The sequence below is a fragment of the Pipra filicauda genome, unplaced genomic scaffold, assembly GCF_003945595.2.
Source record: "Pipra filicauda isolate LSUMZ 115617 unplaced genomic scaffold, ASM394559v2 scaffold282_size1924045_pilon, whole genome shotgun sequence".
NCBI classification, from domain to species: domain Eukaryota; kingdom Metazoa; phylum Chordata; class Aves; order Passeriformes; family Pipridae; genus Pipra; species Pipra filicauda.
Genome location: NW_024104401.1, coordinates 824,031 through 844,848, shown reverse-complemented (window position 1 = coordinate 844,848; position 20,818 = coordinate 824,031). Strand labels below are relative to the sequence as shown.

Below are 20,818 nucleotides of genomic sequence, written 5' to 3'. Positions count from 1 at the left end.
GTTAGTGCCTGTGTTAAAATGGTTGTACCCTGTTTTTTTCAAGTTTTATTGTATTTTTCCCCTCATGTTTAATCCCCATTTTCCTATTGGTCCAAGTTTGCTGCATTGCAGCTGTTTCCCTCATTGGGCCTTGCTCATCCCATGCTCTCTCCTTCCTTCCCCAGTTGGTTATCACCCCTGTCAGTCCCATGCTCCTCCCTGTTTTCCAGAACCTTCCTTACCTACCCTATAAATAGAGCTACCCCCCCAATAAATTGTGATGGCTCTGAGCTAATCACCACTCTGCTGGAACCTTCTGAGTTTGTCACGTCGTTCTTTCCACAATCGACTGCGGCACCCACACGGGCCAGCATGCCAAAAGCGGGCATGCTGTGGGCACAACTGCACCGGCTTTGGCCAAAGGCTTCAGGAAAAGGGGCCACGAGGCCTTTCTATTGACTGCCCAGCCTCACAGCAACACTTGGCAGCTTCAGGGGCAGCCTGTCGTCCTGACTGACTTCCGTGGCCGTGCCTGACGGCAGACTCCCCTTCCACACTCAGGCATCCCAAGGCAGTGGCCCTGGGGCCATCCTTAGAGACTGCCATGGCACAGGAGCCTTGGGGTGCAGCTGCTCAACCTCTCCTCCAGGCAGGCACCTTAAAAACACAGGAGGCATGGGCTTCTGAACTCGAAACGCAGGCCTTTCTGGAGTGGAAGGAAGAAGCAGAAGAAGCTGAAACAGGGCCTCCTAGGGTGATGTTCAGGGATGGAGGGAAGTCCTTTGGTGTCTGCTGCAAAGACGGCCCAGTTTATGAGCAAAGAGGAGAAAGAAGGCAGAACCAGCAACAACCAAACCTAGTCAGTGGAAGCAGGCTTGAGATGTAATGTGATTAATGGGGCTTTTCTCCCTCAGCAGTGAAATCTACTGAGAACTTATTTTAAGGGTAGAGCTGTAAGTGTGTGTTCTGTAGATGTGCAGTGACACAATCAGTGCCGCTGAAATTGGTGTGGAAAATGGTGCATGCCAGAAGAAGAGGTAAGCCACTGGTTGTGTGATTTTATGGTTTTTTTGATCCCAAGCAGTTTATTCCTCCTCGGGATACAACACAACTCTTTTCTTCCCTTTGGGATCTGAGTGAGTGTAGGTGCTCTCCTAATAAGAGACCACAGATGACCGGCCAGTCCCATTTTTGTTTATTTGATATAGGAACAGAAGAAGGTTCTGTGGTGGCTCTTTGTCCCATGAGCAGTGATTATTTGTGTGTGGACTGAAGGACTGCTATCAGCAGGCAAAATCTCTCTTGCAAAGTTATTTGTGCAGACAAACTGTTATGGATTATTGCTCTCCCTTTTTGGACTCCTCCTTTCCTGTGAACAAGCTGTGTGATGACAATGATCAGTATGAGCACAACAGCAGACCCTTTTCTAATCTTTTTATTTCTTGGATGTGAAGACATGGATGGAAAGGATTTGCAGGAAGGCATGGGTGGGATTTGCAAGCTGAGAAGACTTTCTGAGCAGCTGCAATGTAAAAGAGCCAAGGGAGCAAGAAGATATTTAGTGGTGGTAGAGGGTTCACTGTTTCACCTTCGTGCTGTGGCGCATTGAGGCACAGACTCAGGGGGGTGAAGCTGAGACAAGTTTATTGGAGTCTCAGCCCTGCTTTTATAACCCAACACCAACAGACAATCATACCTGGTAAGGTAAAAGCTGTGGCCACAGCATCTGATTGGCTGGTAGATGTCATGGCAGTTGGAACAGCAGTTGAAATGGCAGTTTTAGGAGTTGCAGCTCACCCCTGTAACGAGCCGCTCCGTTCTCTGCAAAGGTACGGGTTTTTTCTAGGCCCTATTTCCCACACATGCTGCTAAAAGAGAAAAGTCATGGTGCAGTTTGTGAACCTGAAGAGGGAAGACATAGGGGAGTCTGTATCCTCATGGTCAGGATTGTTTGTTTTGTTCAAAATTCCACCTGTTCCCTCAAGCAGCCCTTTTTCAGAATACTTATGTTTAGCTCCGTGGAGAACAGGGTGTAAGGGGGGGACTTTTGAATTAGATGATCAATGGAGCGTAGAGGCATGAGAAAGAAATCATATTAGGATGTGAAACCAGCTAGAGTATGGTACAATGCAACTTCATGGCACAAGTTAACTGTAAGGTCCATTGTGCTTTTTAGCAAGTCAGCCTGATATCCCCCATTATCAGAGGTGAGTTCTTCCTTGGTTTTGCTACATACTGCAAGTTAATACATCTACCCTTGAAACACAGTGGTAGAGGGCATACATAGGGGTGAGGAAGATGCTGGTGAGAGGAAGATGATGTGGGCAGGGGTCACTCACCCCTTGCCCTCCAGCAGGGCATGCACAGACTGTTGCTCTCAGGTGATGAACAGGCGGGGTTTGGCTGCCCCTCAGGCATCACCAGCTGCTGCAGGTCCTGGTAGCCCTGGCCTGTCTGTGTGGGTAAGCACAGTTTATTGACAGGAAGCAACTGAGAAAGCAAATTTTTTAATATCCCTTTTAGTGTCCCTTTAATTCCCCTTTTATTATTGAATATTGTTACATAAATTAGTTGTCCATAGTATTTCCCTTTAATTTCCCTTTTTACTAACCGATATCATGTTAATAGTTATCCATAATATTGTGTTAAGATCCTTTTTTGGTATCCCTTTAATTCCCTTTTTACTAGTTAATATTATACTGTATTAAATGCTGTTAGTAGTGTTTGTTTTAATGCCACCCGATAAGGCAGTTATTTTGTATTCTTTTTTGTTTTTTGATTCTCTTTGCTAAGTTTATTATTATTATTATTCTCACTGCAATGAAAAGATACTTTGTGTGTTAGAATGTTTGTTGCACTTGTCTTTATTCCGGGGATGTATCCTAACAAACTGTTACACAGGTCCTCAAATATTTTGTCTGGAGATGGTGAGTTTACCACAAGCACCTGACTTAGTCTTTCCTCTGAAAAATTTTACAGGCAGCCAGATCTTTCTGAGTCCTCATCTGTCCTTCAGCCTGGGCATTCACACAGCGAGAAGAGATGCTGATTTAAAAGAAAACAATGCCCAGCTTGGGGAAGAAGAGGGAGATCTTGACTTGAATGAGAAATGAAAACATGTTCTTGAGTGGAAAAAGACTGCTGTTGCCAAAATCACTTTGCTTTTCCATTTCACTCAAAGGGGCCTGTTCTTGGGTTTCCTTTAGCCACTAATTGCTTGTCATAAGGAATCAATGTCCCTTCCCATTCCTCTGTGTCATAGCCAGATGGAGGTTGTTCTTTGCATGCTCTGTCTGTCAGACCTGCTGAGGTCTGCAATACTGACGTGCCAGAATACAGTGCATTTTAGCATCATCCCCCTGTGGAAAGCCTTTGGTCCAACCCTGTATCCACCTTTTGGGCTGTACAAGAACACTGTGGAGTGGAGTTCTCCCTGCTCTCCCTGGACTGTGCAGCAGTGTAGAAGCTCAGCTATTACAACCCTCTACGGCAGAGACTTTTATTCATCTAGGAAGTGTTTCCAAAGGCCTGGCTTGTTTGGGAATTTGTATCCTGGGAGCCTTGCAATTCATTTGACTTTAGCAAGCATCTGTTTGCTGATGTTTGCATTTGGAGATGGAGAAGAGCTTGGGGGCCAGCTTTTGATATTGTGCTGCTTCATGTGGGGAGATGGCTCTTTGTGCTTTCTGCCTAAAGGAGCAGCTGAATTTTGTCTCATTTTGTGCAGTATAGCTGGGTGCACAACCGACTCAAGGCACTTCAAATGGCATTTATTTTCCTGGCAGAGCATTGTATCCATCTTCATTCCCAGTGTCTAGGAATCATAGAATTACAGAATGCCCAGAATTGGAGGCTATCCACAAGGACCATCCAGTCCAACTCCTGGCCCTGCCCAGGACACCCCAACAATCTCATCCCATCCCTGGGAGTGTTGTCCAAACATTCCTTGAGCTCTGGTAGCTTTGGGGTCGTGCCCACTGCCCTGGGGAGACTGTTCAGTGCCCCAGCACGCTCTGGGGGAAGAACCTTTTCCTGAGATCCATCGTAACCCTGCCCTGACACAGCTCCAGCCGTTCCCTCGGGTCCTGTCCCTGCTCACAGAGAGCAGAGATCAGCTGTCCCTCCGCTTCCCAGCGAGGAAGCTGCAGACCCTGGTGAGGTCTGACCTCGGTCTCCTCTTCCCCAGGCTGAACAAGCCAGTTGGCCTCAACTGTTCCTCATACTGCTTCCCCTCTTGTCCTTTCCTCATCTTCGGGGCCCTTCTTTGGATGCTCTCTAATAGCTTTATATCCTTAGGATATTTATATCCTCGTTGTATTATCAGAAAGGTTACTGCTCTTTCCTTCCTGCATCTCATGACCTAACTGTACTGTGCCGTGCATTACACGATCCTGAGGCAGGCAGCACTACCAATAGCAGTGGTACTTGTTTCCATGTGATCATATTGGTGTTTCCCTGCTAAAAAGTTTCCAAAGGGCCAGGCTTTCATTGTCTCCCATGGCAGTTAGCGCCCATCATAAATTCTTGAGATAAGTTTCCGTTCTAGAAATTATTTTTCCCGCATCAGTCGTATACCTTGGATGTGAAGATTGTGCTTTTAGTTCCTTCCTTTCTTATATAAAACCTGCTGTGTATTTGCCCAGCTCAGCCCTGGGGCATCCCTGGGCAGGATGGAGTGTGACCAGGCTGGCCCAGTGTGGTGGGAAGGGAAGCACTTCTCGGGGGAAACTGGGCAGGTTGCTCTCTCTCCAGCTCTCCACTGCCCCTCCAGGACAGACTGTGGGCAGTCCTTAAATACTGTACATTGAAAAAGCTGCTAAATCGTGTATGCTCCCAGCTAAGCCTGGATTTCTTAGTATGGACAAGTTTTTCCTTTGAAGTTCTAATTTTTAAGATTTTAATACAGTAACACTTCAATAGAAAATAGTTAATGTAGAGTTATTTTAGGCCAAAGCCATGTACACTTCTAATGTAGTAAGAACCTTGCATTTTTGCTTAACTTGCTGAGCATTTTTTAACTTTTCCATAAGAGATATGCAAGTAAAGACAGACTGGGAAAAGAACTTCTGCAAGTAGATAGGATACATCTCTTCAACTGACAAGTACGCAATCAGCATTGGACATTCAAGGTTGGGAAATAATTCATTGAAGATGACAAGGATACATCATACAAAGGATTTTTATGGACCAGAAACAAAGGACTTACATAGCAAGGGGGCATAGAAAGGTGGGATTTTACATGAATGTGCAATGACCTTTGAAAATATAACATATAATTTTGCTTTTGTAATTCCATGGGAAGCATTGATGGAGGATTCTCCCCAATACTTCTCCAGTGCTGTCAATAAAAAGAAAAGCTGCTAAACACTGATCAACTTGTGTGTCGAGTGAGCTTCTCTAAATCCTCTTGGCCCTGGAATTAGTGAGTGTGTGTTAATAAGAGTGTGCATATACAGGGCTGCCCGTGGTCAGTTGTGTGTTTGTTGCGAATTCAGACTGTTCGATGTGTATTAAATGTTTGTGCATTGCAGCCACCCTCAGTACTGTGTCCATGAAGGGATTAAGCAGTAGGGCCCATGGGTTTTCGCCCCAGAGGAAGCACCAGAGTTGTCTGTTTGAAGGAAAATGAAGTTAAGTTCAATCTTCTTACTGAAAGTGTATATAAAGTACATTAAACATCTCATTAAACTCTGCATTGTAAAGTTTCACCTAGTTCTTTCCAACTGTCCCCTGGAAAAGTCTGAAATTATTGACTGTTTAAGCAGATAGGAGGTCTTAATGCAACTATAATCACTGTCTTTTTGAAGGCGAAGTACAATTTGGACAGTGCAAATTAACCATGTCTCTCTGCTGCTAACTTTAAAAGGCCCCAAGTATGTCAGACTGTTTAGACAAATAGTAACTTTTGTGCAGGGTAGGTGTGCTTTGCTTGTATTTTGTGTATTATATTAGCATTTATAAGAAGGTAGCTTTTGGAGAGGGAAAATGCTTAGTTCGAGAACAGCTTTGCGTTAATACAAGTTTTGCTTTTCACTGGTCAGGCTGTGTAGTCGTGCATCTTCTGCAAGTGCCTGTTGGGTTTTGAGTTATTATTGCAGAGACAAGTTTCTTCTGCTTTCTACAGGCCAGGATCCTGTTCAGACTATTCTTGTTTTTGCAGAGAGAAAGAAAAGAGGATGACCCTTTTGTGATGGTATTAGAAAAGGAGGAGAGACTGGCTCCGGGGACGTTGCTGCAGGAGCAGGTGCAAAGAGCGGTGCAGGCAGAGGTGAAGAACAGGGGCTGAGAAGGAGAGAGAGGAGGGGCTTTCAGGGGGGAATGTGGACAGGGGTTGGAGGTATCACTTCCAAATTTTTGGCTAGAGTGGAATGTTCGTTTTTAAGATGTGTAAGAGAGAACTGTTTGCTTGACTTGCCAGAAGGCTGCAGCTGAGGCCGTGAAGAGGGGAAGGTGGCAAGTTGGAGGGCAGAAAGAATATCTATGACTTTTCTATTTTTATTACTGGTGCTGGCTGTCATGCAGGGCAGAAGAGGGGAGAGCTGTACTTTACTGACCATTTACTAATCCTCTCTCTGGTACAGATAGGTGCTTTTTGAAATATCCTTATTTGCTTGGGTTGCTTTCGCAACACTGTGTGAACTTCCATTCCTTGAGATCTTTTATACCTTAAAAGAATTATTATATCATTAGCCCTTAGCAGAAAAGTGTTTGAAAACCAAACAATGCCCAATTCTTATTTTTTTTCTCTTTGTTTAGTGTTTATTTTTTGCAATTCACTCTCAGTGGACCCTGTTAAGACAAAAGAGTTGCTGATTTGGAATGGGAAGCAAACTTCCAAATATGTTACGTTCTCAGGTCATGCCAATTAACCTGGGAAGTTTGTAACTTGCTTTAAACTACTTGTGTAGAGCAATGAAAAGTAACGTGCATTCCTGATTTCTTGAATTTAGGATTATTAAATGCCAGATTCTTCTGTGCTTTCTCAGCAAAGATGTTATTGTGCTGCAGGTCATCACTTCCATGGAAAAATCATTCCTGGAAGGAGCAACAACTTCTGCCTTCTGACAGCTGCTGAGCAGGGCTACCAATTGCTCCAGCTGCTGCTCCCAACAGCCCCCTGCAAGAGCACAGACATCAGTGCCCGTTGGCTTTGGCTGCCCTGGGGCAGAGAAGTGCCCCAGGGGCACAGTTCTGTGGGGCAGGAGACGGGCACCAGCCCTACCAGGACTGGGGGCGGTGGCAGGTCTCCTTGGGCGAGGACTTGCCAGAGCTGCTGATTTTGGTGCAGCCCCGGGCAATGGGGTGGTAGCAGCATTGGTGCCCTCGCCCCCACGTTCCTTCTGTGTGTCACAGCCCCGTGTTCGGGAGGGCCACCAGCCGGCACTTCTCCCAAGGAGCCCGTGCCAGCTCGTGTGGAGGCCCCGTGGCCTTCCCGCTGCGGCTGCGTCGGCAGCCGAGGGGGCTCCTTCTGCTGCCGTGGGCAGGCACAGCAGGGGAGGGTTTGCTTAGTTTTTCAGCTGTGCCTAAAGTTCGTGTCCAGCTGTCTTGGATGCTTTGGAGAAGGGACTCCTTCCGACCTGGGGCAGGTTGGCCGGGCTGGGGGAGTCCCCAGGGCACGGGGCAGGGTGTCACAGGGCCCTTTGTGACACGGTGGGATGGCACGGGGCAGGGTGTCACAGGGCCCTTTGTGACATGTGAGGACATAGTAGTGGTGGTGAGGTGGCCACGCCTCAGTGCTCCTCGGAGCGTGCGACGGGACGGACGGGACAGAGCGGTGCTGTGCGGAGCCCCCGTGCAGCCAACTCCTTCCTTGCTAACCCGGAGCGTTTTGGTGGCGTTTCTGTGCTGCGAGTGTCCTCGAGGCCAGACCACGGGACTTGGTGACACGGAGCTTTTGCGAGGTGTCCCCAATCCCTGTGGCAGCTGCCCTTGAGGCCGCGCTGCAGGACTTGTGTTTCGTAGGCTTTTCTGCCTTGCAGGTGCCCTCGAGGCCAGACCGCAGGACTTGGTGACCCGGAGCTTCGGCGAGGAGTCTCCAGGCCCTGCGGCAGGTGCCCTCGAGGCCATTCTCTGGGGCTTCGTGCCCCAGAGCTTTTCCCTGGCATCTCCGATCCCTGCAGCAGGTGCCCTCGAGGCCCGACTGTAGGATGGCGGAGAGACGCTTCAGTGTGACCAGGCTGCTGAGGAGGAAGAAAAAGAAGGAAGACCCTGGGCCTGCCCCAGCACAGCAGCCTGAGGAGGTGGAGCAGTTCCAGCCCCTGCAGGAGGGTGAGTGGCAGAGCTGGGCCACAGGGCTGGTGGCTGCAGCCAGATGGACCTCATCCCATCCCATCTCCTGTGGACATGGCCAGGGAAAGGGAGGGGGGAGGAGTTCCTGGGGCTGATCCCCCGGCAGTTCCATGCACTGGGCATGCTGGGCCCGGCCCTGCCTGTGGAGCGCAGGGCTGGGCCGTGTTCTCCGGCCTGTCCCGCAGCCCCTCAGCTCTGACCGCGCTCACTCTTTGCCAGATCCAGGACGGGACCGGACACAGGAGCAGGACCGTACCCGTGGCTGCTTCCACAGGGCGGCACAGGTACCTGCAGCCACGGCCTCCTGGGCTGGGCCTGCTGTCCCTGCTCAGCCTGGCACTGCTGTCAGAGCTCTCTATGGCACATCCCTCTCTTCCCTGCTCTCCGTTCTTCTGCAGGCCTTTCTGAAATTCGTGGGTGTTCGGCGTGGACTGTACAGGATCACACCAGCCGAGGTCATGGCACAGCCTGACCCCACGCCGAGTGAGCTCAAGGCGCACCCTGAAGTCGGCACCGCGTTGACTGACGGCCCAGCAAACTGTGACAGCGCGGTGACCGATGACGGGACAAAATCCAACACGGCGCTGCCTGAGCTCACCACCGAGGCTGACGGTGCAATGACTGAGGGCATCGCAGACACTGAGAGCACACCCGTTCAGTGCCTGCCCGATGCTCTCAGTCTGGAGGTCCTTGATGAAGGAGTTATCTCTGTGGAAGTAAGCAGCCTGTGGGCAGGGATTGTGTGGGCCTTCAGCCTTTGAGGCCAGCACAGTGTGGTGGGAAGGGAAACACTTCTCTGGGGAAAGTGAGCAATTGCTCCCTCTGACAGCTCTTGAACTGCCCCATGTCCCCTCCAGGCCAGACCGTGGGACTTGATGATCCAGAGCATTCCCAAGGCTCCTTTGTTGCAGGTGCCTTCAAGGTATTTCTTAGGTGACCCAGAGCTCTTCTGTGCCACCTCTCCTGCAGGTAGCCGTGGAGCAAGAGAGAGGCATGGAGCAGAGACCCCGCAGGGTGCCCAAGCAGACGTGGGTGAAGGAGGAGGAAAGCCCTGGAGTACCCCCGGCACAGCACCCTGAGGAGGTGGAGCAGTTCCAGCCCCTGCAGGAGGGTGAGTGGCAGAGCTGGGCCCCAGGGCTGGAGGCTGCAGCCAGATGGGCCTCTTCCCATCCCATCCCGTCATATCCCATCCCATCCCATCCCATCTCCTGTGGACATGGCCAGGGAATAGGAGGAGGTAAGATGGGCCAGGGCTGATCCTCCGGCAGCTCCATGCACTGGGCATGCCGGGGCCGGCCCTGCCTGTGGATGCAGGGCTGGGCCGTGTTCTCCAACCTGTCCCGCAGCCCCTCAGCTCTGACCGCGCTCGCTCTTTGCCACATCCAGGCCGGGACCGGACACAGGAGCAGGACCTCGCCCGTGGCCGCTTCCACAGAGCTGATCAGGTACCTGCAGCCACGGCCTCCTGGGCTGGGCCTGCTGTCCCTGCTCAGCCTGGCACCGCTGTCAGAGCTCACCATGGCACATCCCTCTCTTCCCTGCCCTTCATTCTCCTGCAGAGGGTGCGGAAATCCAAGCCTGTTGGGTGTAGAAAGGCCAGTGCCTCACCAACGAAGGTGATGGCACAGCCTGACCCTGACCCAACTGTGCTCAAGGCCAAGGCTGACCCCCGAGGGACTGAGGGCGTCGCAGACACTGACACAACATCCGCTCAGTGCCTGTCCGATGATCCCAGTGTGGAATTTCTTGCTGAGGGACTCATCTCTGCTCAAGTAAGCAACCTGTGGGCAGGGATTGTGTGGGCCCTCAAACTGGGTCTGATGGGCCCCTTCATCCTCCATCCTTGAGGGCAGCACAGTGTGGTGAAACACTTCTCGGGGGGAAAGTGGGCAATCCGCTCAGTGCCTGTCCGATGATCCCAGTGTGGAATTTCTTGCTGAGGGACTCATCTCTGCTCAAGTAAGCAACCTGTGGGCAGGGATTGTGTGGGCCCTCAAACTGGGTCTGATGGGCCCCTTCATCCTCCATCCTTGAGGGCAGCACAGTGTGGTGGGAAGGGAAACACTTCTCGGGGGGAAAGTGGGCAAGTTGCTCCCTCTGGCAACTCTCCAACTGCCCCATAGTCCCCTCCAGGCCAGACTGTGGGATTTGATGACCCAGAGCATTCCCATGACTCCTTTGTTGCACCTGCCTTCAAGGTATTTCTTAGGTGACCCAAAGCTTTTCTGTGCCACCTCTCCTGCAGGTCGCCATAAAGCCAGAGAGAGGCATGGAGCGGAGACCCCCCAGGGTGCCCAAGCTGGCGTGGGTGAAGAAGGAGGAGGAAAGCTCTGGAGTACCCCCGGCACAGCACCCTGAGGAGGTGGAGCAGTTCCAGCCCCTGCAGGAGGGTGAGTGGCAGAGCTGGGCCCCAGGGCTGGTGGCTGCAGCCAGATGGGCCTCTTCCCATCCCATTTCCTGTGTACATGGCCAGGGAACAGGAGAGGGGGAAGAGGGCCCGGTACTGTTCCCCCGGCAGCTCCATGCACTGGGCATGCCGGGGCTGGCCCTGCCTGTGGATGCAGGGCTGGGCCGTGTTCTCCGGCCTGTCCCGCAGCCCCTCAGCTCTGACCGCGCTCGCTCTTTGCCAGATCCAGGATGGGACCGGACACAGGAGCAGGACCGTGCCCGTGGCCGCTTCCGCAGAGCTGATCAGGTACCTGCAGCCACGGCCTCCTGGGCTGGGCCTGCTGTCCCTGCTCAACCTGGAACCTCTGTCAGTGCTCTCTATGGCACATCCCTCTCTTCCCTGCCCTTCGTTCTCTTGCAGAGAGAGCAGAAATCCATTCCAGTTCAACGAAGAAAGGCCAGGACCGCACCAACCAAGGTCATCACACAGCCTGAGCCCAGCCCAAATGAGCTGAAGGCCAAGGCTGATGGTGCAACGTCTGAGGGCATCGCAGACACTGACAGGACACCCGTTCAGTGCCTGCCCAATGCTCCCAGTCCGGCCTTTCTTGAGGAGGGAGCTGTCTCTGCTCAAGTAAGCAGCCTGTGGGCAGGGACTGTGTGGCCCCTCAAGCTCTGTCTGCTGGGCCCCTCAGCCTTTGAGGCCGGCACAGTGTGGTGGGAAGGGAAGCACTTCCTGGGGAAAGTGGGCAGGTTGCTCCTTCTGCAACTCTCCAACTGCCCCGTATTCCCTCCAGGCCAGACTGTGGGACTTGATGACCCAGAGCATTCCCAAGGCTCCTCTGCTGCAAGAGCCTTCAAGGCACTTCTGCAGGACATGGTGACCCAGAGCTTTTCCGTGCCATCTCTCCTGCAGGTAGCCTTGAAGCCCAGCAGCGACATGGAGCGGAGACCCCCCAGGGTGCCCAAGCTGGCATGGGTGGAAAAGGAGGAGGAGGAAAGCCCTGTGGCTACCCCAGCAGAGCACCCTGAGGAGGTGGAGCAGTTCCAGCCCCTGCAGGAGGGTGAGTGGCAGAGCTGGGCCCCAGGGCTGGTGGCTGCACCTGACTGGGTCTCCTCCCATCCCATGTCCTGTGGACATGTCCTGGGAAAGGGAGGGGGGAAGAAGGCCCAGGGCTGATCCATGCACTGGGCATGCTGGGGCCGGCCCTGCCTGTGGATGCAGGGCTGGGCCGTGTTCTCCGGCCTGTCCCGCAGCCCCTCAGCTCTGACCGCGCTCGCTCTTTGCCACATCCAGGACGGGACCAGAACCCAGAACAGGACCGTGCCCGTGGCCGCTTCCTGCAGAACTGATCAGGTACCTGCAGCCACGGCCTCCTGGGCTGGGTCTACTGTCCCTACTCAGCCTGTGGCACCGCTGTCAGAGCTCTCCATGGCACATCCCTCTCTTCCCTGCCCTTCGTTCTCCTGCAGAGGGTGCGGAAAGCCAAGCCCGTTCGGCGTAGAAAGGCCAGGACCTCACCATCCAAGGCCATGGCACAGCCTGAGCCCATCCCAACCGAGCTCAAGGCCAAGGCTGGCAGTCCAACAACTGAGGGCATCGCAGACACTGACAGGACACCCATTCAGAACCTGCCCGATGCTCCCAGTTTGGCCTTTCTTGATGAGGGAGTTGTCTCTGCTCAAGTAAGCAGCCTGTGGGCAGGGACTGTGTGGCCCCTCAAGCTGGGTCTGCTGGGCCCCTCAGCCTTTGAGGCCGGCACAGTGTGGCGGGAAGGGAAGCACTTTTTGCGGGAAGGTGGGGAATTGCTCCCTCTGGCAGCTTGCCAACTCTCTCCTGCGTCCCCTCCAGGTGCCAGCTGTGGTGAGGTCCATCCACTGGTGGCTGACTGCCAATGTGTCTGCTGGGCACGTGCTGGATAACACCCTTCTAGCACTGACCCAGGCACACCCCGCGGATGTCGCCATCAGCCTCCTGCGCTGTGCCCCCTCATGTGACAGGTACGGCCCCCACCTGCCTTGAGGGCTCACCAGCCTTTAGAGCCCATCATCCCCTGCCCCTGAAAGCACTGTGGCTCTGTCACCCGGCCCCTGCAGCTGCCCAGGTCAGGGCGCTGTGCTCGAGAGCCCCCTGACCCAGAGCTCTGACTCCACAGAGCTGCTGCAGTCATGTGGAGGACCATCGCCTCGTCGGGAACGACCCTGGAGAAGGTGCTGCCAACGCTGCTCTCTGTGATGGAGGACTGGCCATGGCACAGCACCTGCACCTCCGATGGGGACACCACCGCTGTCTTTGCCCTGGCTGTGAGTTTCTGGAAGCTTTGCTTTCCCCCAGGTTGCCTCTCTGGCAGCTCTCCATCCTCCCCCAGCACGGCATCTCCCTGCCCATCTCCCTGCAGGCACTGACCTGGAAATGTGGGCTAGCAGCAGGTTCAGGGGCACCAGGCCGGGCGCTCCCCTCGAGTCTCCCCTGGCAGGGGGAGCCCTGCCATGCTTGGGCCCTGCCACATGGAAGTCCGGGCACTGAGCACTGTGTCCGGGTGGTTTGTCTTTTGCAGGCAACTCTGGCACTGTGGACGATTGTCCAGGAGCCCCAGTGCCCAGGGCCATTGATGGAGCATTCCCCCCATCTCCTCGTGGCTCTGCTCTTCCAAGTTTTCATCACCACAGAGCAGATATCCGAGGAGGTCGACAGCTTCTGGAGGGGATGCCGGGAGGAACACGACCTTCCCACTGACCCCAACAGGTGCTCCATCCCAGTCCTCCCCTCCCTCCCATGCCCTCGGGGTGGCCCAGGGCTCCCAGCATGACCTGGGCTTTGCTCTGCACACAGATTTGCAGTGCTGAGCATGAAGGCCCTGCTCTGCTGCCTGCACTGTGAGGATGTGGTGCGTTCAGTGGACCACAATCGTGGCTGGGCGAGGCTCCTCAACGCTCGCAGCCGCCGCTACGCAGTGGCTCTGCTGGCCAGGTGAGACCCCCTTGTCCCCGCTGTCCCTGTCCTTTCTGCTTGTCCTTTCTGCCTCCCAGAGGGCCCTTGATCCCTCCTGGGTTGGTGGGGAAAGACCAGGGCCCTGTGAGTCTGTCCTGGGAGAGGTTTGCCCACCGGGCTCGGGGTCAGTGGTGCCTTTTTCCCCCTGTCAGGGAGATGCGCCGTGTTTCCAGCCCCTTGTGTTCCCGCATCACACTCCACCTGCTGGAGCTGCTGAGCAGGGAGGAGCTGTGCTGGGACCTCCCTGCTATGGCATTCCTTGTGGAGGTGAGCCTGATGGCGAGCGCTGCCTCACCGAGCTGCCTCCACCTCTCTGGCCTCTTGGAGGGCCCAGCCCTGTGCGGGTCTGGGCTCCTGCTGGCTGGGCACCCCGTCACTGCTCTGTGCCTTTCAGGTCCTGGACTGCCTGGACACCAGAGAATGCGGTGACAGAGTCCTGGAGATCCTCTCAAGGAACCTGGGGAGCAGGGACAAAAAGTGGCGTCAGCTGGGGCTCAGAGTCCTCATAGCGCTCAGCCAGGATCCCGTGATGGTGAGAAGGGGCAGTTGGCTGAAGCTGTGCTGGAATCCTGGGGCTGGGGAGTGCAGTCACTTGGGCTTGGCTGGGCTTCAGGAGCTGTGGCAGCTGCTCCCAGCTCTGCTGCCTCCCTGTTCAGCTGCCAGAGTCCGTCGGCACAGGCCTTTGACCTCCGGGCCCTGCGGCAGCACGTGGGGCTGTCCTGCTGGAGCGGGGTTGGGGCTGCAGCCGTTCATGGCTTCACAGCACAGCCTTGTGTTCCTCATAGGACAAGAGCATCTGGAGCCTGTCGGACAGCCTGGTGCAGCTCCTGGGGGATGAGGACAGAGATACGGTTTGGATGACCCTCTCTGTGCTCGACAATGTGCTCTGGAGCCGTGTGTGGACACAGCTGCAGAAGAGGGTCCACAGCAAAGACCCTCTAATACCCACCCCCACCGGCCTGCAGTTGGCTGAGGCGCTCCGGCCACTCTTTGACCACGTAAGGCTCTGTGCCCCCACCACGGGCTCTGGGTGCTGCTGGGAAACTTTGTGCCCTGTGGATTTTCAGGTCTGTGCCTGGTGGGGCCTGGACAAGCTGGTGCTGAGGTCTTTTCCTCTTTCTTTTCTTTCCACCAGGACGACAGCAGTGTGCGGGAGGGCTCCATGGTCATCTTCACACGTGTGATGACACTCATAGAGAGAGCGGGAGAGAGACCCCTGAAGCCACACGTGTGCCTGAGCCTGCTCCCGCTCTACTTCCACCGGCACGATGAGAACCCGGTCGTGAAAAAGGTGAGGACTCGTGGGCTCTGGTGTCCCATGGGAGGGGGCTGGGCTGCCTCCTGTCCTGGCACATCGTGGGCTCTGGGTTCCAGCCTCCTCCTGGCCTTGGTCCAGGGACACAGGTCCCGTGCCCTGGGCTGCGATGCCATGTCCTGGTCTCTGTTGCTCTGCAGGCCTCTCGGAAAGCACTGTTGGCTGTGACCAGGTTCCTGAAGAGGAGGGATCTTGGGCGCCTGGTCAACACAGAGGAGCCATGGAGTTTCGGCGAGTGCCTGGTAAGGACGACCCCAAAGCCGCAGTCCCCAGTGCCCAGAGTGCGGGGCCGGCACTGTGCCCCTGCCCACTGCTGCAGCCGCCCGCGGGACAGCAGCCTGCGCCCCACCTGCTGCTGCCTTGCCTGGGGCGTGCGGGCTCCTCTGCGGGCTGCTCTGCCCCCGAGCCAGGGTGCCGCTGGAGCCCCGGCCCAGCTGGGCTGTGGGGCAGGGCGGCCCCGCGGCTGCCGGGGAGCAGCCGGCCCTCTGCTCCCTCCAAAGCCGGCCCCAGCGGCTGCTGCCCGGGCCTCAGGGCTGTGCGGGCAGGGGAGGCCAGTGCTGGGCGCAGGCAGCGCCCGGCCAAGGGGCAGAGCCCCAGCCAACCCTTCCACTCTCTGCAGCTGAAAAAGGACCGGAGCAGAGTGGCCAAGTACGTGCACCAGGCCCTGCCGTACCTGTGGAGCCCACAGCAGCCCCTGCGAGAGGCGGCCGTCAAGTTCATGGGTGAGCCACAAGGTCCCTCCCCGCCCCGCTGCAGCTCGGCCCCAGCCCCGAGGGATGTGCTGGGGGGCCCCGAGTGCCCTGGTGGCTGCCGCCCTGTGCCAGCCCAGCCCTGGGGAGTCCCGAGGCGGGAAGGCCCCGGGCTCAGCTCTGCCAGGGCAGGAGGGTGCGTGGCCGGGCCGGCAGCGCCGCCGGGGGGGAGCTGTGCCGCTGGGGCCCTGACAGGGTCTGTGTTGCCAGGGATCGCCGGCAGGTACCTGCGGGGACAGTACCAAGAGCTGCAGCTCATCATCGATGGTGAGTGAGGGCACTGGGGCTGGTGAGGGGAGCACAGAGCCTGGGCAGGGAGCTGCAATCCTGCCCTGGCTGCACAGGGCTCTGCTCCCTGCCCGGACGAGGGGCAGCGTGGTCAGAGCAGAGAGAGATTTCGGGGGCACGGGGGGTATTGGGGGCCAGCACCTTCCAGCTGATCCCATTGGGCCTCGCTCCCTCCTGGCAACAGCAAGAGCTGGGTGGGATGGCCCTGACAGGAGGGACTCCTCGGGTCCCCACCGATCCGGGCTCTGACCTTGTCTCTGTTCCAGCCCTTCAGGCCATGACAGATGACAGCAGTCCCACTGTCTCCAAGCTGGCACTTGAAATCATCTCCTTTGTTGGAGCTGTACAGAGAGCTCCCTACCCCAGGTTCCAGCAGCTCCAAGACCAGCTCTGCAGGGCATGGAGTACCCGGCCTTCTGTGTGGGGCTGTGTGTGCCTGTGCTGCGGTAGCTGTGTGGAGAGCTGATGCAGGCAGCTCTGTCTGTTGGGGCCACCTGAGCCTGTGGGGAAGACGCCTCTTCTCCGCAAGCCCTTCCTATATTCCTAGCATAGGAATATTAAATAAATCTTATCATCCACAGAGGCCCAGGAGCTTTTTTTGGGTGCCGGCCAGGGGCAGGGGCACAGGCAGGGCCGTGGGCCAGCCCGGGCCTCCATGGCTGCCCAGCCCATGGGGCTGTGTCCCAGAGCCCGCTGAGCTGGAGCTCTGGGCCTGCAGAGGTGCTACCAGCACGGGGAGGGCCTGGGGGGGCACCTTGGGCACCTCGGGCAGTCACTGCCACCCAAGCCACAGACAAGAGCAGCAGGCTGTGCACAGGAGCAGCAGCAGCCACAACGCCTGGGCCTCCTCAGCCAGGCACCCACAGGTGGCAGGCACATGGAAGGAAGAAAAACAGTTTCAAAGATGACCAGAGCAGTTGAAAGAAACCTCAGAGAGACAGTGACGGCAGAACACCTGCCAGCAACTGAAACATTGTGATGCTGCACATAGAAAGACAGTTAGACCAGGAAGGCAGTTTTAATATTGTTAGTGCCTGTGTTAAAATGGTTGTACCCTGTTTTTTTCAAGTTTTATTGTATTTTTCCCCTCATGTTTAATCCCCATTTTCCTATTGGTCCAAGTTTGCTGCATTGCAGCTGTTTCCCTCATTGGGCCTTGCTCATCCCATGCTCTCTCCTTCCTTCCCCAGTTGGTTATCACCCCTGTCAGTCCCATGCTCCTCCCTGTTTTCCAGAACCTTCCTTACCTACCCTATAAATAGAGCTACCCCCCCAATAAATTGTGATGGCTCTGAGCTAATCACCACTCTGCTGGAACCTTCTGAGTTTGTCACGTCGTTCTTTCCACAATCGACTGCGGCACCCACACGGGCCAGCATGCCAAAAGCGGGCATGCTGTGGGCACAACTGCACCGGCTTTGGCCAAAGGCTTCAGGAAAAGGGGCCACGAGGCCTTTCTATTGACTGCCCAGCCTCACAGCAACACTTGGCAGCTTCAGGGGCAGCCTGTCGTCCTGACTGACTTCCGTGGCCGTGCCTGACGGCAGACTCCCCTTCCACACTCAGGCATCCCAAGGCAGTGGCCCTGGGGCCATCCTTAGAGACTGCCATGGCACAGGAGCCTTGGGGTGCAGCTGCTCAACCTCTCCTCCAGGCAGGCACCTTAAAAACACAGGAGGCATGGGCTTCTGAACTCGAAACGCAGGCCTTTCTGGAGTGGAAGGAAGAAGCAGAAGAAGCTGAAACAGGGCCTCCTAGGGTGATGTTCAGGGATGGAGGGAAGTCCTTTGGTGTCTGCTGCAAAGACGGCCCAGTTTATGAGCAAAGAGGAGAAAGAAGGCAGAACCAGCAACAACCAAACCTAGTCAGTGGAAGCAGGCTTGAGATGTAATGTGGTTAATGGGGCTTTTCTCCCTCAGCAGTGAAATCTACTGAGAACTTATTTTAAGGGTAGAGCTGTAGGTGTGTGTTCTGTAGATGTGCAGTGACACAATCAGTGCCGCTGAAATTGGTGTGGAAAATGGTGCATGCCAGAAGAAGAGGTAAGCCACTGGTTGTGTGATTTTATGGGTTTTTTTGATCCCAAGCAGTTTATTCCTCCTCAGGATACAACACAACTCTTTTCTTCCCTTTGGGAAGATGATGTGGGCCGGGGTCACTCACCCCTTGCCCTCCAGCAGGGCATGCACAGACTGTTGCTCTCAGGTGATGAACAGGCGGGGTTTGGCTGCCCCTCAGGCATCACCAGCTGCTGCAGGTCCTGGTAGCCCTGGCCTGTCTGTGTGGGTAAGCACAGTTTATTGACAGGAAGCAACTGAGAAAGCAAATTTTTTAATATCTCTTTTTAGTGTCCCTTTAATTCCCCTTTTATTATTGAATATTGTTACATAAATTAGTTGTCCATAGTATTTCCCTTTAATTTCCCTTTTTACTAACCGATATCATGTTAATAGTTATCCATAATATTGTGTTAAGATCCTTTTTTGGTATCCCTTTAATTCCCTTTTTACTAGTTAATATTATACTGTATTAAATGCTGTTAGTAGTGTTTGTTTTAATGCCACCCGATAAGGCAGTTATTTTGTATTCTTTTTTGTTTTTTGATTCTCTTTGCTAAGTTTATTATTATTATTATTCTCACTGTAATGAAAAGATACTTTGTGTGTTTGAATGTTTGTTGCACTTGTCTTTATTCCGGGGATGTATCCTAACAAACTGTTACACAGGTCCTCAAATATTTTGTCTGGAGATGGTGAGTTTACCACAAGCACCTGACTTAGTCTTTCCTCTGAAAAATTTTACAGGCAGCCAGATCTTTCTGAGTCCTCATCTGTCCTTCAGCCTGGGCATTCACACAGCAAGAAGAGATGCTGATTTAAAAGAAAACAATGCCCAGCTTGGGGAAGCAGAGGGAGATCTTGACTTGAATAAGGAATGAAAACATGTTGTTGAGTGGAAAAAGACTGAACAGCAGATCAGTACCTTATAGTGTGGCTCTGGGAATGCAGTTTACTTACAGAAGCAAGACCGAAGCTTGGTTCCCTAGCATAGGGAAATGTCATTTGCTCAGATTGTCCCTGCTCTTGTGCAGATAGGAAGGCAGGGTCCTGTGAGATTTTTTTCTATGCTTTGTGTGATTCATGTCAGCAAAATGAATATTCAGTATTTCTGGAGTCCTTTGGAGAGCAGCTTCACTGCTTGTCTTGTTCAGAGTTAGCATGTTGAACACTTGTTTTTCTTGAGAAATAGGAAATATTTGTGCTCTCAAATCTGCATGGCTTTTACTTCTGTTCTGAGAAATCTTTTTGTATTTACGTGGAGATTTTGTTGTCAGTGTGTTGGTGGAAACCCTCTTTTTGTTCTCATGAACTTAGAAATCTTCCAGTTTTTCTAAATGAAGATAATTCCTCGCAATGTAATGCAAGAGCCAAGTGGGTGTTTGAGAGGTTCGAAACCTTTTGTCTTGTGAGTAACTGTTTCACATAGAGCCTTGGGGGTTTCATTTTCAGACAAGCTGCAAAATGGAAGTTTTCATGTCTTCTGTGCCACCAGCTGAAGCCGGAAATACTCTGCAGAGATAGCAGAAAGTCAATAGGATACTGCAGCTGAGCTAATGTCTGGGGGGAAAATGGAAATCTTTGCCTTTGCTGTCTTGGAGCTATGTTTGTTTTAAATCTCTTGGCCTTGGCAAAAGGCTCAACGAGAACAATGTGTTACTGTAGTTTCCTAGGACTGTCTCGCCTTGGGGGCAGGTGGTCTCTCTTTAAAACCCATTTCCCATTCGGTTTCTCTCTCCGGGGTTTCATTCACTTCCCACTGTATCAGTTACAAGCCTTCTGACTTCAAGCTGATTTGGATCGAGATACAGGGACTTTAAGTGTGGATAAGGTTAGTAGAACTGACTAAGTAACACTTCAAAACAAGGGCCCTGTGGGCTCTGCTGTAGCAAATAACATGGATTTTTTTTTTCTTCCATCTCCTGCAAAGATGAGCAGTGATATTGACTCTGGAATTATAAGTTTCAATGTTGGCAGTTTTTTGTCATTAGAAGTGACAGATGAGCAGATTCTTGGTTTAGTCCGCTGGGACTGTTTTGGTTTTTTCCATAGAAAGGTACAAAACTGTTACTACGATTTTTAATTTTTTTTTTTTTTTTAATAAGAAACTTCACTCCCTAACTCATTAGGGAAGAGAAAGTTCCAGGGTGTTGGATGTCCTCCCTGTGAGACACTGCTCCAGAGCTGACAAGCTGGGGAGGATGTGGAACCCTGATCAAGCTGAGGGAAAAGTTCTTTCCCTTTTTAGAAAATTCTTACTGTAAATTGTACTTATCCAATTTTCAGGTCTTTGTTGGTCTCCTAAAAGCTTTTAATGAAGCATTCTTCACTAGAACATGACTCTTTGCAGCATTGGCAAAAATGTTCTTATAGTCTCAAGAAAAAGACATTTAGAAAGAATTTCCAGTTTATTTTCAACTTACCTGTCTTCCACAGTTAGTACTCAGAATACTAGGCTGGAGGAAGGTCATTGCAGAGCTGATTTGTCTGAAGAAGTTGGGAGATCCTCCAGGTATGTCTGGTGAATTCCTTTGAGAGCAAGGGGTTGGTAGTATTCCAAAGAAGGTCTTGAAGACCAGCTAATAAGGTGCACGTCAATCTGCACTTGTGCCTGCTTCTCCAGATCCAGCAGCACTGAAAAAATCCTTGCTCCTTTCCAGCACTCCCCTAAGGAGCTTTATCTTGTATGGCACTGACTGGTAAAGTGCACAGAGCTGCCAGCCGTGAGTTGCAGGGTCACTGGGGGGGCTGAGGGTGTGTG

General features: G+C 53.4%; 1 protein-coding gene and 1 long non-coding RNA gene across 5 annotated transcripts; one reads left to right on the top strand and one right to left on the bottom strand.

Annotated features, from left to right (window-relative positions):
• Positions 1-6,952: 6,952 nt before the first annotated feature.
• On the bottom strand, positions 6,953-7,769 carry LOC120323545. Its single transcript, XR_005564082.1, has 2 exons — positions 7,202-7,769; positions 6,953-7,096 (listed from the first exon to the last, which is right to left on the bottom strand). It is a non-coding gene; the product is annotated as an uncharacterized LOC120323545 (long non-coding RNA).
• Positions 7,770-7,981: 212 nt separating this feature from the next.
• On the top strand, positions 7,982-17,317 carry LOC113995234. 4 transcript variants are annotated; one of them, XM_039382800.1, is made up of 18 exons: positions 7,982-8,247; positions 9,655-9,713; positions 9,828-10,040; positions 10,514-10,658; positions 10,905-10,963; positions 12,130-12,342; positions 12,509-12,657; positions 12,813-12,960; positions 13,215-13,402; positions 13,490-13,627; positions 13,801-13,915; positions 14,043-14,180; positions 14,434-14,646; positions 14,784-14,939; positions 15,104-15,205; positions 15,583-15,685; positions 15,923-15,979; positions 16,267-17,317. In XM_039382800.1, exons 1-18 carry the CDS (start codon positions 8,127-8,129, stop codon positions 16,464-16,466), a joined length of 2,517 nt encoding a protein of 838 aa, XP_039238734.1. In that variant the 5' UTR covers positions 7,982-8,126; the 3' UTR covers positions 16,467-17,317. The 4 variants fall into 4 exon arrangements, with proteins under 4 accessions (XP_039238734.1, XP_039238733.1, XP_039238735.1 ...); XM_039382799.1 differs by having other exon boundaries at positions 10,899-10,963; XM_039382801.1 differs by lacking the exons at positions 9,655-9,713; positions 9,828-10,040; positions 10,514-10,658 and having other exon boundaries at positions 10,899-10,963.
• The last annotated feature ends 3,501 nt before the right edge of the window (positions 17,318-20,818 follow it).